The 16,176-nt window shown below is 44.3% G+C and overlaps 1 protein-coding gene across 4 annotated transcripts in view; it reads left to right on the top strand.

The window, feature by feature from the left end:
* Window positions 1–16,176, top strand: part of ZNF592 (zinc finger protein 592) — a 37,034-nt gene that overhangs the window by 914 nt on the left and 19,944 nt on the right. For all 4 annotated transcript variants that reach the window (XM_058847344.1, XM_058847343.1, XM_058847341.1 and 1 more), the window contains exon 2: window positions 2,924–5,229. In XM_058847344.1, coding sequence (XP_058703327.1) covers window positions 2,932–5,229 — 2,298 coding nt within the window. In that variant the 5' untranslated portion in view covers window positions 2,924–2,931. The remainder of the gene's footprint in view (window positions 1–2,923; window positions 5,230–16,176) is intronic.

Here is a 16,176-nt window from a genome sequence, read left to right as displayed (position 1 = left end):
CCCTTGTACACTGTTGTTTTGCAGGATTACCAATGTGTAGTAAGGGCAACGTACATGATAAATAATCCCCTACAGCAGGGGACTTGAACTAGATGGTCATCGAGGTCCCTTCCAACCCATGCCATTCTACGATTCATTTCCTTGGTGTAACTGGGGTTTCATGCTTTGCTATTGAGTGCCACTCTCAAACCTCCTCCCTAGTTTGAAAGTTGCAGAGCATCTACTTCCAATCTTTGGAAGTCTCTGGAAGTAGACCGCTAGCAAAAGGTTTGTATGGAGCGAGTGCAGGCTGTGGGTCCTGTGGTGCCCCTCCTTGACTTTGAAGCTTATCGGTCGCACATGGCCCTGGGATTTCACATCCTTCCCCAGGGTTTTTTTGGATGGCTTGGAGCCTTCTATGTTTCCTGATTCCTGGAGAAATGTGCTATGGTGAGGTTGAGTTTACACACTGAAATACACTCATTGCTCTGTAAGTCCTTCTTCTTAGCTCACTTTACTCACCTCTTCTACTGCTTTGCAAATCTCAACCTCTGTGTTTTCACTGGATCCCAAGCTTGGGTTCTCAGTCCTTTGCACAAGAATGATGGAGTAAGGACAATGGTCTTTATTTTCAGCTTTCCTCACAAGCTAGTTTACATGATTTCCTTTCATATCCTTTTTCTGTTTGTTATCTGTGATCAGAGGTAAACAGTGTTAAGGCAGAAGTTTAAATTTATGTTATTTAAAAATAATTTCTGTCAATAAGATACTTATTCTCTAGAATCTGGTCAAAACTTGCTTTATCTTGAGAAAGTGTAGCTTTGTGTATCACAAGTTTAAGATGCAGTTTTGTGGAGAAATACTTGGGTAGAGACTTGTGCCCTCATGATTGCAGAGACAGTAAAACGGTGTTTTATAAGACTCAAAGATGAACACAAATGCTTCTGAAAAAGCAAGGTTTCATCCAAGAGAAGGTTGAGATGCTACACATACATGGAATTTATTTTGTCTTGCATTTTGAAACACGGATGTTTTAAGGTGTTCCAGAGTGGGAAGGGGAAGGTCAGGAGTGATTGGCAGGCTAATTTTTCTCTGTACAAAACTCAAGCATGCCAGGTTATGGAATGAAGTGTCTTCCTCGTGGAAGGATTTGTGTACCAGAAATTTTGGGAGCTGCGTGTTGCCTAGCTATCTCCCAGCTGGTACAAGCTTTCCCACCCAAAGGAATTGGAAGTTTCAGGTCCATGCCTTTGCCAACTGCAGTAATCTGTGTTGTTTCCAAAGTCCTTATCAAGTGCTGGGGATGTGGATTGTGTGAGAATTTGGGCTTCCAGGGATTTCATGCCCAGCTGTGATTCCTTGAGGGACATGGTTGTAAATGATTGCATATCCCTCTGTGCACCTCCATATTTGTGGTTTAATTTAAGAATGAATTTAAGTTCAGCCACAACGAGCCACTTTTAAGCCAAGTAAATCTCTGCATAGTGTTTTGCAGTAGATTAACCAAAGCAGCAGCTCTGGGACTTGTCTGGAGGAATGGCTGAGCTAAAGCTCAAAGACAACTTTGTCCCTGTGCTCCACTCTGAAGTGATTTCTCCTGGCCTGGGAGTTGTTCCCCATTCCAGCAGCCTGGCCAGAAGGGTTGAGCTTTGTTTGGTTTGAATGTGAGGCTTGACAAAATTCTAAACTGAATTGTCAATAACAACAGCAGCCTTAAATCAGTCCCCTTTTGGGAAACCATCATGTGGCTTCTCTCTCTCCCTCTGCCTTGTCCCATGGTCCTCCTCCCTGCCTGCACCTCTGCTCCCAGTTCTTCCCTGGTGTCCTGGAATCCCTCAGTCTCCCTTGCTTGCTGCTGGCTTTGGCAGTGTTGTTGCAGCCCAAATCAAGTGTGGCAAGACTTACCTTTGCCTGTGGATACTCCTTGCCAAGCAGGAATTGGTGCCCTGCTAGTTCTGTTGGCACATTTTGGTTTTCTTCCCCTCCACTAAGTACAGCGTGCACCAGTTCACATAAATTTGGGGTTTAAATAAAATATATTAAAAGAATGACACATTAAATGTTTGTGAAGTCTCTGTATTGTACCAACTTGAAAATATTTTGGTATCCAGTATCCCTGACGGTAGTGACCACAAATGGTCTAGTAATTCTGTGCTGTCAGCTTTTATGCATCTCATCAGAGCTTGATTATTCCTGTTGTAGGTTGCTGTGTCGAGTGTTCCAAGTCCCCACTTCCTTTCTGAAGAGCTTAGAAAGAAAGAGCTGGCTGGGAACACAATTTTTTTCTTAAAATTTGGATATAGTTCGTTATCTTCGGATGGTTTTTGCTGCACATCTAATTAAGAATTGCCCCTGTTTCAAATAAGAAGTTCCAACTTCTTGGAACTGTTGTATTGAAATATTTACTGAAGACTTCTATTATTTAAATTGCTCAGGGTAGGGAGTTATCTCCCTTTTCAGATCTATGTCTCTTGGGCCACCTGTTTGCCTCTGCCTTCCTTGAGGAAGCACTGCGTTCTTCAAATGTGACAATCTGTTAAGAAATCAGCAACGACTGCTGCCTATGAGCTCTACAAAAACCCCAGCCAAACAAAAAAACCCTCCACTAGTATACTTCAGAACCTTCTGTTGAGGCTCATGATGATGGCTAGCTTTGGATTAGCAATGCACCTGACAGGTTGGAAAGATGTCCCCTGCATGAGCTTGATGTCATTTCAAAGGTTGTGCTTGTGCCAGCTGTGTTCTCAGGGATCCTGGGATAAGGGGATGATTGCTGCCTCTCACCATGCTTCTTGAAGCACTTCTGAGGAGCAGCTCTGCCCACATCCTGGCCTTTGGGTAGCTGTGATTTTTGTCACAGATGTTGATGCGCATGGGTCTTGTGAATTTTGTCCGTGGGGGAAAAATGTACTTGACAAAGTATTTTTTGTGCTTTTAATTGTAGCTTTCATCATGGGGGACATGAAAACCCCTGACTTTGATGACCTCTTGGCTGCTTTTGACATCCCTGATCCAACTAGTCTCGATGCTAAGGAGACCATTCCATCAGCTGGGGAGGAGAGTGAGAATCACCTGAAGTCATCGGGAATGTGCATCGATGAGAATGTGTCCTTAACCCACTCTCTGCCTCCTTCTGATGCACCTGTTGTGAGTGTGATAGTGAAGAACACGAGTCGCCAGGAGTCTTTTGAGGCAGAAAAGGAGGGGAATCACCTTGGAACTGGTCTGTTGCACAATGGGTTTCGTGGCTCCGATCTGCCAGCCGAGGCTCATGCTTTAGTCCACAATTATGGCAAGTTTGAGTCAACTTTTATTAATGGTGACAGCTCGAGAGGTTACTCTGATAAACTGGATGAGTCCAAGTCAGAGCCTTTGCCAACATTTAGTCAGTTTAGCCCCATTTCCAGCCCTGAACCGGAGGATACATTCAAAGAGAACAGTGTTGGGGATAAACCCAAACATGCCCAAACTCCCTATTTTCCACCGCCTTCAATATATGTACCAACAGGGGCTTCAGTCCTAGATCATCTTAGGAAGGTGCCAGAGCCCGAATTAAGCATGTTTGATCAGTATTGTAAGAAGGAACAGAAGATGGAAATCCACTGCCAGCCAGAGAATAGGCTGGAAATGAGCAGGAGAGACCAAGAGAGAGCAGTAGAGAGGTTTGCGGAGTCAAGCAAGGACTTGTTAGATACCAACAGCTTTCTTGGAGAAGGCTTGGTGTTTGGAGACCTCCCTCACAATAATTTAGGAGATGGCAAGGGGTCTGTGCCCGAGCTGAACGTGTCTTCGTCAATACCACCCCGGCAGAGGCTAAAGCCAGCTCATTCCAAGTTGTCATCCTGTGTGGCAGCATTAGTAGCTCTTCAGGCCAAAAAGGTTGTGTGTGTTCCAAAAAGCGATCAGCCAAATTTTACCAAGGAACCTGGTCCTTTTAAAGATGGGACAAAGGGAAGTCCAAAAATGCCCAAGTCGCCAAAGAGTCCCCGAAGCCCCTTGGAGGTGGTGAGGAAGGCTAGCAAGCAGCCTGAGAGTCCTCGGAGTGTGTGCAGCGACAGCAGTGGGAAAGGCTCTCCTTCCATGGCAGCTGGCTCTCCGCCAGCCATTCCCAAAGTTAGGATAAAGACTATCAAGACATCTTCTGGTGAAATTAAAAGGACTGTAACTAGAATTTTGCCAGAAAGTGATGAGTTGGGCAAATCTTCAGAAGAGTCACCTGCAGAAACCTCTTCTGCCGAGGAGTTTATCAAATCTTTTCCATCCCCTGACACTAGTGTAGTTACAGAAAGTGAGGCTGGCAAGAATTCAAGCAAAAATGGGGCTGCTGTGTCTATCCAGCTGTCAAATGTTATGGGTCCTTACTCAGACAGCATGAAAATGGACATTGCAAACAGTACGTGTACAGTGTCCTTATCTCCACTGCCAAACTGCGGCAGCGGTGCCATAAAAGTGGGGGTCAAGAGGCAGCAGCAGGGTACCGTGGCACAGCCATCCAGCACGACCACCTCCAGCCTTCTTCCCAAAGCTGTGCACTTGGCAAATCTCAACTTGGTCCCCCACAGTGTTGCTGCTTCTGTTACAGCAAAGACATCGGCGCAGAGGCGAAGCCAGCCTCAAGTGACACAGATGTCAGTGCCACTGGTGCACCAGGTGAAGAAAGCTGCTCCCGTTGTCATGGAGGCATTCCATAAAGTGCTGCACAGTGCCAATCCAGTGCCGATATATACTCCAAACCTCAGCCCCCCGCCTGACACCAGTATTAATTTACCTGCCTCTGGGTATTGTTGCCTGGAATGTGGGGACTCATTTGCCTTAGAGAAAAGCCTGACTCAACACTATAGTAGGCGAAGCGTTCATATTGAAGTCATGTGCACTCAGTGTTCAACTATGCTCCTTTTTTTTAATAAGTGTAGCTTGCTTAAACATGCACGAGATCATAAGAGCAAAGGATTTATCATGCAGTGTTCTCAGCTGCTCATGAAACCAATTTCCATAGACCAAATGTTTTCACCTCCTCCAACAAGCTCTTCAGTCTCTCCAGCTCAGTCCTCTCCTCCACCGAAGTCCAGTGCTGCTTCAGGAGGTGGGGTAGGGATTTCTGTGAACACTCAGCCAGCCTTGCCTCTCTACACGGACCCACAGAGGCTAATCCGTCATGGACTTAAGTGTTTGGAGTGTAACAAGCAGGAGCAGGATTACACTTCTTTAGCAGCTCATTACCAGAGAACCTCAGAAGATAATGAGAGACTGGTAAGTCATCATTTTAATGTTATTAGTTAAATCTCTCCAAGTTTAAAGAGATTGTCCTCAAGGGAAAAAGCAGGCATCCTGGTGGCAAATGAATCAGTTTGCCTAAAAAAGTGCTTATGGGGAGGATTTGGAATGCACATGGCACATGAAGAGATGTTTAGTGTTATTTGCTTGTCTTCTTTCTACCATTTGCCAGTAAAAAAAGCATAGTAAGGAGAGTATGGAGAGCCTGGAGTATCGAAGAAAGGTGATGGAGATGAAAGATCGCTTGGATGAGGCATGCAGAAAAGCTGTAGGGGAGAATCAGCGGAGTGTTACCTGAAACAGGTTTTTGTGCTGTAAGCATGGCTGGAGGAGATCTGGCACAGTTTAATGTTGCCTTTCCTGGAGCTGGTGCCAGAACCTTTGGTGTAACATGTGCATTGGGTGTTATTGTTGCTGTCGGTGTGTTCAGCTGTGTGTTGGACAGGCCTGCTGTGGTACCTGGGGTGAAAGGCTGGTTCTGGCTACTTTTGCCCTTTGGGTGGTACAGGGTGAGTGGGTGCCGTGATGGCATATCAGGGTTCAAGAGTCTTGTTAGTGGCTTCCTTCCTGCCTTCCTCCTGCTCAGGTCTCCACCACCTTTATAGACCTGGCTGGAATCCCCTTAAGTTAAACTCCAGGTTAGGTTTCTCCTGATGCAGAGAAGATGGTTGTTGTTGTTTACTAGGACCATACACTTTGTTTATGGCTTTTATTTTGGAAGACACTGTCAGTCTTGTTTAAGTGTTAACCAACCTGCAGTTGAAGAGGAGGAGGACTCCTTTCTCCTTATCCCTTTGGATGAGGTGAAAGCTTTCCAGGTTTGTGCGGCTGCCAGCAGAGCTGGCTCCCAAAGCAAGGGCTGCAAAAACCAGGATTCCGTGCCATCATTTGGGAGGATGACCACATCTCTGCTGTGGCTACCAGCGCTCTCCAGAGCCTTCCTGTGCTACTTGAATGGCTTGGAGGAGTATTGAGGTTGCTGTGATCCCATTTAGATTCTTTGCTATCTTAAATTCATTGGCCACCAAAAAAATAGGTTATGGCTGAATGGTTTTGATGTCATAAAAAATGGTGAGGCCAGAAGGGATCAGTGTGGCCATGGAATCAGGTTTCTTCCCTGAGGCAGGCCAGTGAGCACTGCACTCTGTCAACACCCAAACTTATTTTTCAACTATAATGCTTTTTTAGGAAATGTCAGCAGTCTGGCATTAAAACTTCCAGGAGAAGGGATGCAGTGAGTGCTCCAAAGTGAGGTAAAATGTTAATCAGTGGCATTAAAAATGTACTTCCTATTTCTGTTCTGTGGGATTATCTATTCAAGAGCTCCTTAAAGAGGAAAATAATGTGTGATAGTAAGTATTTTTAGCTTGTAATCAAATAATTTATTCTGTAACTTAATCAAGAATAGAGTTTACGCCTCTCACTTCAAGTAGTTCTGCTAGATGTGGGATTATTTTTGCGGTGTTTTTCTGAAGAGAAGCACTGGAAAAAGAGGCTACTTTTGAGCTTCTGAAACCAGTTTGTCCCTGTTTGAACTTCCCATGCTTACAGTCCACAGGATGCATGCACTGCTCTGGGAGTCCTTTTCTACTGTATCTGCTGTCCTCCAAGCTGCTGGGTGGTGCTCTTTGCTGCTCACAGAACATGTTTCAATAAAGTTGTTACATTTCTAAAGGACTTATTTCCTATTTATTTATTTATTTATTTTTATTTGTGCCCCATGCCTATAATTGTGTGTCTGGATTTAGCAGTAGCTGATGGAAACAGTCCCACTGCCTTTTACCAGAGCCCAGCTGTTTGGTGTCACTGGGCTGAGAGGCAAAAGGATGGGTGAAATTCAGTGGTTTCATAGGGGTCCCTGATTCTCTGAGCTGTCCAAGGGAAAAGGTATGGATGACCTTCATGTAGTGTGTCCCATGTGGATAACAAAGTGTAGCTCCCAGCAGTATCAATGTCTGAGAAGCTGAAGGTTTTGCATATAGGATATTAATGAATGTAATACTATTAATACTCATGGTGTGAGAAAGTTGTAGGTGAAGCTGTTGAAATATGTTTCATAAACTCCTGGAATAGGAGAACATGGCCACCCCTTTCTGAGACAATACCCTGACTCTGCGTTAATTCCTTGGGTTGTCCTTTCTGTTTTGGTCAGAAAAAAGAGAAATATCGGTATAAGCAGGAGAGGATCAAGTGACTGATTTTGCAAACGCTTTCTTATGTGGTAGAAGTGGTTAAAATGTCTGGTTTCCATCTGCAGAGTTGTGCCAGGACACTTGTTTTTTGGTGCAGTGGTAGAACTTGGGTGTAGAGAAATTCTTCCCTGTGATGGGGTGAGGCCCTGGCATGGGCTGCCTAGAGAAGCTGTGGCTGCCCCATCTCCATAAATGTTCAAGGTAAGGTTGGATGGGGCTTGGAGCAACCTGGTCTAGTGAAAGGTGTCCCTACCCATGGCAGGGGGTGGAATGGGATGGTCTTCAAGGTCCTTCCAACCCAAACCAGTGTGGGATTCTCTGAAATTGTGTTGCTGAGGAAGGCATTGATGTAACACCTGTGGTGAACATATTTTAGCTCCTCAGTGGTGGTTCAAAACAGCTATGTCCACTGGGCAGAAGGTGTTCATTTACACACTGGTACATCTAATTAAAACCACAGTCCACACCAGTTGTCGTGCTTGATCCACAGCACGCTGCAGTGGTGGGAAGGTCTGTCAGGATACAGAAGTAGTATTAATTGTTGTTGGCAAACCTGGCTATGAACCATATCCCTAGATTTCAAGAGCCTAATTATCTAGAGTTTTATCATAATTTCATGCATTTTGAACAAAAACAGTGTATTTCTTCCCCCATACCTTATGTCTATCTCACTGTGTTGAAATGCTGGTTTAGAAGTGGTGGTATGGGGTGCTCTTGACTTTCTTAAAGACAGCAAAAAAACTGCACTCTCATAATTTGAAATTTTTTAGTATTTTTTAATTTCTTACTCAGTCTCAGAATTCAGGCACAACTCTTTGCCATGCCTTGCTGAGAAACTAGGAAGTACTCATGCTTTCCACATAAAGACATGGCTTGATTTATGCTTTCTGAGGAGCTTCAAGAAGTAGCAGGGCAGGTCCCCTTTGTATTATGACCAAGAGATCTTAATCTGTGACTATTCAGATGCTTGGTACCAGATTGTCCCTAAAAAATGAGGATGCTTGGAAAGGGTAGATGGATGTATAATGGAAAGAGCAACTTCAGCTGAAGGAAAATGGTAAAATCAATTTATCCGCAGCACCTGTGTTTGTACTAGAAGGTGGAGACCTGTGGAAAATAAGCCAAGTGATTTTTGATCTGTGTTCTTGGAAGCTTTTCTGTTAAATGACACCAAATCTGAATGCACATCCAGTGTGACAGTAACTTGCAAAACCAAATGGGCTTTGAAGTGCTCACTTATGGTGCTTTTAACTCAAAAACTGCTTTGGACATGGCTTTGGTGTGGCACCTTGCTAAGAAGGAAGGGCTGATCCGGTGGGGTTGGTGGAGAAGAGAAATGGCAGGAAAGAGACTTATTTTTCAGTATGTTTTCAGTTACCTAGAAGGTGAAGGACAAGCACGCTGTGATAAGAGCTAGGAATGATTGGATTGGATAGGGGGAAGAGCCTAAGCTGGCTCTGCTCCATCAGAAAACTTACCCTGTGTTGATACTTAAGACTTTTCACTTTAATTAATTGGAATTTCTTACCATGACTTTGTGAATTACTCTGACATTTTCAGGTTTCCCAGAGCTGCTTGAACGGGGATTGTTGGGTTTTCTCTTTCTTCCAGATGATGGCTTGGGAAATACCTGGTGTTACATTCCTCCATGGCAGTGGGTAAATCCCACGTAAATAGGACAGATAACGAGTAAATTACTTTCCTAGATGTGGCCACATGGCTGGGTCACAGTTCTGTTGCAGGAAGGAAGAAAGATAGGGATGAGGTCTGGGCAGCAGGGAAAGGAGGAGATTTGGATCAAGTGGGAGGAAGAAAGGGGGATGATGATGTGGTTGAGAAGGTGCTGTGGTTTTCTAGAGGAAAGACCTTTAAAAAAATGATGGCGAGCTTGACCTTAATGTTGTATTTTTAAACATGTACATGATTGAAGTTGCTCAGAGTACAGCAGGGTTTATTTTGGTACAGAATATGTGTAGGATGAAGGCAATTCCAGCCGAATACCATGGTGGGATGGGATCTCCATGGCTTGCAGAGAGGATACAGGCTTGAATAAACCACTTCAGAAACACAAAGAACTGGATTTATTAGATGTGTGTTTTGAAGGGATCATCTTAATGGGTCAGAGTGACTTTGCCTTTTTTTGGCAACTAGTGAGGCCAATTCTACAATTTTTACAAGCTTGTGAATTAAGTTGCTCAGTGGGACCTGTGTACTGCTTTTCCATCACAGAACTGCCAGAAGGAAGCAGTATGGGAATTTGAATAGCTGGTAGGCTGGATTTGTTCAAACCAGAAGCTGTGCTCCATGTAGCCATTATGCTTGTCCAGGTAACTTCAGGTCTGTTTGGTCTGATACAGTGGTGTGTTCCAGAGCAAGATTTCTAGGAGGTGAGGTGGGGAAGGATATTTAAATAGGTGTAGTTTATGCCAAATTAATCTTGATTTTTTTGGAATACAGAAATGAGTTTATCCTCATCTCCTTGATGTTCAATGAGATGGTTGTTAGAGTACTGCCTGAAGAATGGATATTCTGGAGAGGCTGGATTTTGAGGTTGGGAGCACAATCAGGTAAACTGCCAGAAATAATTACAGCTGGGATCAGGTTTTTATGATACCTCTTGAAGGATGGTTTTGGGTATCTGTGGAATTAATATTTGTGTTAAGAAGACCTTGGAGGATGACTGTGTTAAAAAATTTGCTGAACCAAACTAACAAAGTAAGAAATCATGAAAAGTGGGGAGTATTTTACAGGAGGATCTAGATGATCTGGAAGACTGAGTAGAAATGGTATGAAAAGCAATCAAAGGCAGCATTTTTTTGCTCTTGAGAAGTCTTTGAACAACTGAGGTGGCACAACTGTGCAGGATGTCAATCTGCAGCACCACTCAGGGCTGTGGTAATGCTCCCTCTTGCTAGAAATAACCAAGCTGGAGAGAAGTGTGTTTTGTTTATCAGGATAGACTGGAATAAGTGAGGGAAGAATGACCAGAAATAGAAATATGATCTCTTAAGGGGAAATTGAAACCCCTTTATGAGTTTAGCTTGGAAAAGGCCTGGTAAATGAGGGTGGGTTTCCTTCAGCACTGAAGCAGACAAAGGATTAAGGTGAGTTTGGTAGTACTTTTTTCCCCCACCAGAAATTAAATCTGCCCACAAGAAGTGCTTCCTGTACTCACAGGAATTGCTCTGGGCAATTAGTCAGCATCAGACCGTTTTCAGGGCTCAAATTACAGGAGAGGAACAAAGCCCATGCAGCTCCTGGTTCCTGCATTTAGGATGTGCTTTTCATTACAGAGTGTCCTCTGTATCCACACTCACCCTGTATCTGGTGTGATCTCTATAGAAATGAGCTTTTAAATTTAGAGGCAGTGATGATGCAAGAACAGACTGACATAGATTTACACTGAAAATCAGAGTACAGTCTGTAATCATCATGGCAATGAATTCTGGAAGAGCTTTGCAGCAGAAGTAACGGAACAAGAGACGCAAACTGGTTCTGAGACAGAGCTTATTTGTTTTCTTGGCAAAGACAGACAGTGCACAATAACATGTGCAAGAATTAAAAGTACTTCCTGACCCTCTCAGGCATAGTTGTCCATCTACTGGTAACCAGAGATGTTTAATCCTTTTTTCTTTTCCTTACTTATTTGACTTGACCACCCAGAATCCACCAAGGTAGCTAATAACTCAAATAAAGTACAAAATATAAACTTGGGATGTCTGAATTTTCTTGAACCTTTTGTTCTCCTTACTTTTTTTTCATGTTCTTTTCTCTTTTTTTTTTTGTCCAGTTAGAATTTTTCAGTGAGTTGTGACATGTCCTGTTTATGTACCACCTACATGAGTAATTTAAAAGCAATTTTATTGCTGCCTTTTCTTTTTCTTCTTCCTTCCCCTTCTTAAATCAATGCTTTATAATTTATTGGATAAAACTTGCCAGGAGCTAGTAGAACCACATGCTGCCCTGATAATTTCCCAGCAGCCAAAAAAGAAAGGCAGCAGCTGTATTTTTCCTTTTTTTCTCTTCCTTCCCCCCTCCAAGTTCATGTTTTAATTTAGAAAACAAGAGGGTTGAAAATGAGCAAAAAATTCCCCTGGCCCCATAAAGCAGTTTTCTCCCTGTCCCAAACCAAGGGTGATTAATGCAGTCCTTAGGTACTAGCGAGGATGGATTTTGTTTTATATGGAGATTTTCCCTGTGGATTTTGTAGAAGGAGAGGGATGGAAGATGTTATGATGAAAGCATATTGAGGAGATGGAGCTCCAGGCAGGGATTGCCAGGAGTGAAGACAAAGTGTCAGGATAGCAGAGCCTGCAGCCAAGGCCAAACCAGAGCATCAGGATGAAGAGGAGAGGCTGGTGAGGAAGAAAAATCAGGGTGCTGCTCCATGATCTGCTTAAATCTGTTGCCATGAGGCAACAATCCCATCCTCTCCTCCTTCCCCACCCATGCCTGGCCCTGGTGGTTCTGCAGCCCCCGGAGGCCTGAGAACAACTGGAGGGAAGAGGATAAGGAGCAGGGCTGTGAACTGGGGACCAGGACATGGCTGAGAGTGAGGAGGAGGGAACAGCTGGAGACGGGGGCATTGTCCTGGATAGGATGGAAATGGGTCTGAAAGCTGGCAGTAAAAGGAACAGTCTTGCTCGTGCATTCTTCTTCCAGCTGGGCACCTATGATGCTGCCCCAGGCAACCTGGAGTTGTGACTGGAGAGCTCTGTGGGTGACAGGCAGGGGAATGAGAGCCCAGGTAGTGGTGATAGTCTGCTCAATCCTACTTTGAGGAGAAGGTGCCCTCTGAAGGGTCTAATGCAGCTGCAAACACCACAGGCAATAAACACAATCTCCAATCCAGGGGAGCCATGGCTGCTGCATCCCTGAAATTGATTTGGGTCACATGGGACAGGGCTTGGAGCAACCTGCTCTAGTGGGAAGTCTCCCTGCCCATGGCAGGGGGTGGAATGAAGTGAGCTTCAAGGCCCCATTCAACCCAGACCATTCTATGTTCTGTGACCTGTCTGCAGGACTCTGGTTGTGTTGGCATCACAGGAAAGAGATGTATTGCATGGCTGGAGTGTTGTAATGGAGGGACACGGGCTCTCTGGGAAGGACAGGCCAGGAGGACAAGAAATTGGGGTGCAAGGTGAGAAGAAAAAGGCAGAGCTGGGAGGCTGCAAGATGATAATCACAGATGGGCAGGAATCAACCCTGCAAGGTGGAGGAAAGAGTAGAGGCCTTTAACGTCACCACTGTAAGAAAAGAGAGGGAGTGTGTCTTTTGTAGCCTATGGGGTCACAGTGGTGACTTGAAAGTGTGGATGTGAAAATTTATTTAATCCACTACGTGATTTAATCCACTACATGATCACTATGTGATCATTTTAGCAAGTGGGAGTTCAAATTTCTAGTTGGAACCAAGTGCCCACTCAGCCTTCCTCCTCACACTCTTCCCCTGCTCCATCATGGATCCCTTCCCATTGGAGACAGTCTGTCATGAACAATCTTGTCATGAGTCCTTCCCACAGGCTGCAGTTCTTCAGGATCTGCTCTGGGATGAGGACTGCATCCTTTCCATGGGGTGCAGTCCTTCAGGAGCAGGCTGGAAGAGCATGGGTCTCGCAGGGAGTGACAGGTTCTGCCAGAAAAGCAGCCAGGGCTCTCTGCATGGACTGCAGTGTCCTTCAAGGCACATGGCTGTGCTCCTCCATGTGGGTTAGAGGAGGACAACCTGCGTCACCATGGATTCATCATGGTCTGCAGGGGAACCTGCTCTGGCATCTGGGCTCTTTCTGTCACATCTTCTCACTCCTCTTCCCAGCTGCTGCACAGCATCTTTTACCTTTTCCTAATCTCTTATCCCAGAGGTGCTGCTCGAGGGCTTGGTCTGGGCCAGTGACAGGTCCATCACAGAACTCTGTCTGACATGGGGGCAACTTTGCAGCCCCTCCCAAGTAAAACCTTGCCACGTAAACCTGGTACAGTGGGTCAAAAGAAAAGATGTGGAAACTGAAATTCTTGAAATTACAGCTGAGATGATAAAGAGAGAAGAGCTACAGATTTTGCAAATTCAGAAGTAAGCTGATTTGATGCAATGTTGTCTAAGATCTGTGATGCTAGTAGATTTTTCCATTGCAATTCCTCTTTGTTTCTCTAAGCTGTCAAGTTTCTAGATTTACACCGATGCTTTAAACCAGGGATTTTTCCATATACAAAAAAATGCATTTTGTGTTTATTTAACAACCTTAGTTTCCAGAGATAAGTTTTTTATTGGAGTGCCTTATTGAAGCTTAAGTATCCTGGTGTGTTGTGATTTAGATGTGTGTAGGAGATGGTCTTGGTGCAGTCTGAGGAGAACACTGGATCTGGGTGGGTTGAAGAGTTAGTGAGATGCAAGGACACAAATACAAAAGGTCAATGGGAGGAGGTGGGATGCAACAATGAGGCTGAGGATGAATTGATGTGAGAGGGGAGTGAGCTGAAGGTAGAAGAGAGAATGGATGGGAGAAGTTTGGGATGTCTTGTGATCATGTCCTTTGGCTGAAGGTCAGGAGGCTCCCTCAGTGGCATTGGCTCCTTGGCTGACAAAATAGGCAACTGTAATCTAAGGAAATAACAATAGCTGTTGTGCTTGGATATGGTTAATTAGGATGAAACCTCTACATTTGGGTTCTAAGTTTTTCTTCTTCAAATGAATAATCTTGAGCTTCTGTTAAGGGGTGTTTTTCATCCATGAATTGAACATGCCAATGCAATGATGTGTGTTCATTTAGAGAGAACCTGGGCAGGAGCACAGTTCAGTTATCACAGCGACAGCAGATTCAGTTCTCTGCCCGCTGCTTCTCCTCACATTGGTAAAATGTTGTGCAGCAGTGCTGTAACCTGGATGGTTGAAATAAGTCAAAAATAGCCCTCCAGGCATCTGGAGCTTGACTGCAGTGTGGCCCACAAGCAGTCACCCAGAGGGATGCGGGAAGGGGAGCACAGGGGACAGAGATGAAGGATCTGTGCTCCCAGAGGCAGCACCTGGCACTGCTACAGTCAGAGCATCCCTGCTGAGGGGTACAGGCTGCTGGCATTGACCCCACCCAGGCAGTAAAGGAGAGCTGCTGACAAGTTAAAGGTTAACTTTCAGTAGTAATTGGTTACTATTTTTTTTTTATAGCAAGAGGATCCTGGTAATTTCTGTTTGTGATCCCTTGGCTGCCCCTGCAGCTCTGCCTGAAGCAGAAAAATTACAGCTTGCAAAAGGCTGTAGTTGGGAAGAACTGAGGCTTTCGGGCACGACTGGTAGGGGAGTTTTGGTGTGAATATGTTAGGGGCAAGCATTTTTTATAACATTAACAGTCTGCAAATACAATTTCTGTTCCCCTATGACTGTTTGAGTCCTTAGTATTTTTTTTTATTATTATTATTTTCATTACTATATTTTTGAGATAATTTGGCTTGTGAATCTTTTTCCTAGCCCTGGTTCCATGCCATAGGGTTGCTGCCTAAGTGTTTTTAACTGAAGCTCCATGATGATCATGTCAAGGTGGACCCTTGTTGTCTGGGGGCAGCTCTTAAGTAGATGTGGACTTCATCACCATCACTTTGGAACAGCAAAGAGAATAAAACTGCTGGAATGTTTCTTTGCTATGCCAGTTCCCTTTCCACAGGCATTGCCCGGGGTAAAACTGTGTGTTTTAATTATAAATTACCTGATTTGCAAACACCTCTGTGGCTGTAGGGTTGGGTTTAACAGACAGACTTTTTTTGAGAAGTATATTTTTTCAATCTGCAGTGTATCTCAGTGACTAATTTTTTTCCCTTTTTGAAGAAGCTAATGAGTAAAAATGGGAATCAGCTCAAGTATTCCAAAATGGCTGAGCTTCTGAGCATTTTTCTGTGCGTGAATGTGACTTGTGGAAGAAAAGCCCAAATGAAATGTGGCAGGCAAACCAGAATTAAAGAAAATTTGTAATAAATAACTCTTGATTAAAGCGTAGGCTATGGGAGTATATGAAAAACACAGACATTACACAACTCAGTCCTGTCCTGGTAACATGTTTTAGAAATAACTGACTAATGAATGTCTCAAATTGCTGCCAGACTTCTTTGAAAAGTCATGGAAAACTAGGAGAGAGATAAAAATGTGACATCTGGAACCAAGTTATAATTTCTCATATGCAGCAGAAGAGTTGCAAAAGGAAGAAGTAGTCTGTGTCCAAGCCTGAACGTTTGTGGGGAGTCCAGCGTGGCCACATTGGCTCCTGACAAGTGCAGCAGCTCCTCCTGCAAAGGGGATGAGCAGAGCCTCCTGTAACCCTCCTGGGCAGGATGTCTGGCCTCCTGTCTTCTGCAGGTGTTGAGAAAAGGATGAATGTGAGCAGGAAGATACCAGTTTTGGGTTTTTTTCTCTTGCTGGAACCTTCCTCAGCTCTAGTAATGTTCCTTGCTTGGTTCATTTTATTACCCTTAGCCCTGCATGTTCTTTTTTGTTGCTAGCCCTCATGGTCAGCCCTTACCTGTAACATGCTGAGTTGCTGGGTATTGGTAATTGATCTTTGCTGTATCACTTTCCCAGATACTTTGAGGTTATTTTGAAGAGCCCAAATGCCAACAGAACTTCATGGGGACCTTGCTCTGTCAAAGGACTATTTATTCTTTTCTTCTAATCACTTACTTACCCCAGTAAACTCCTTCTCTTACGTGGTGGTACCTTAGTTTCCTCAAAATCCTGTAGTGTCGGATGTTGC

Source organism: Poecile atricapillus, chromosome 11, assembly GCF_030490865.1.
Source record: "Poecile atricapillus isolate bPoeAtr1 chromosome 11, bPoeAtr1.hap1, whole genome shotgun sequence".
NCBI classification, from domain to species: Eukaryota; Metazoa; Chordata; class Aves; order Passeriformes; family Paridae; genus Poecile; species Poecile atricapillus.
Note: the sequence above shows the minus strand (reverse complement) of the source record. Positions and strands in the feature narration are given on the sequence as shown.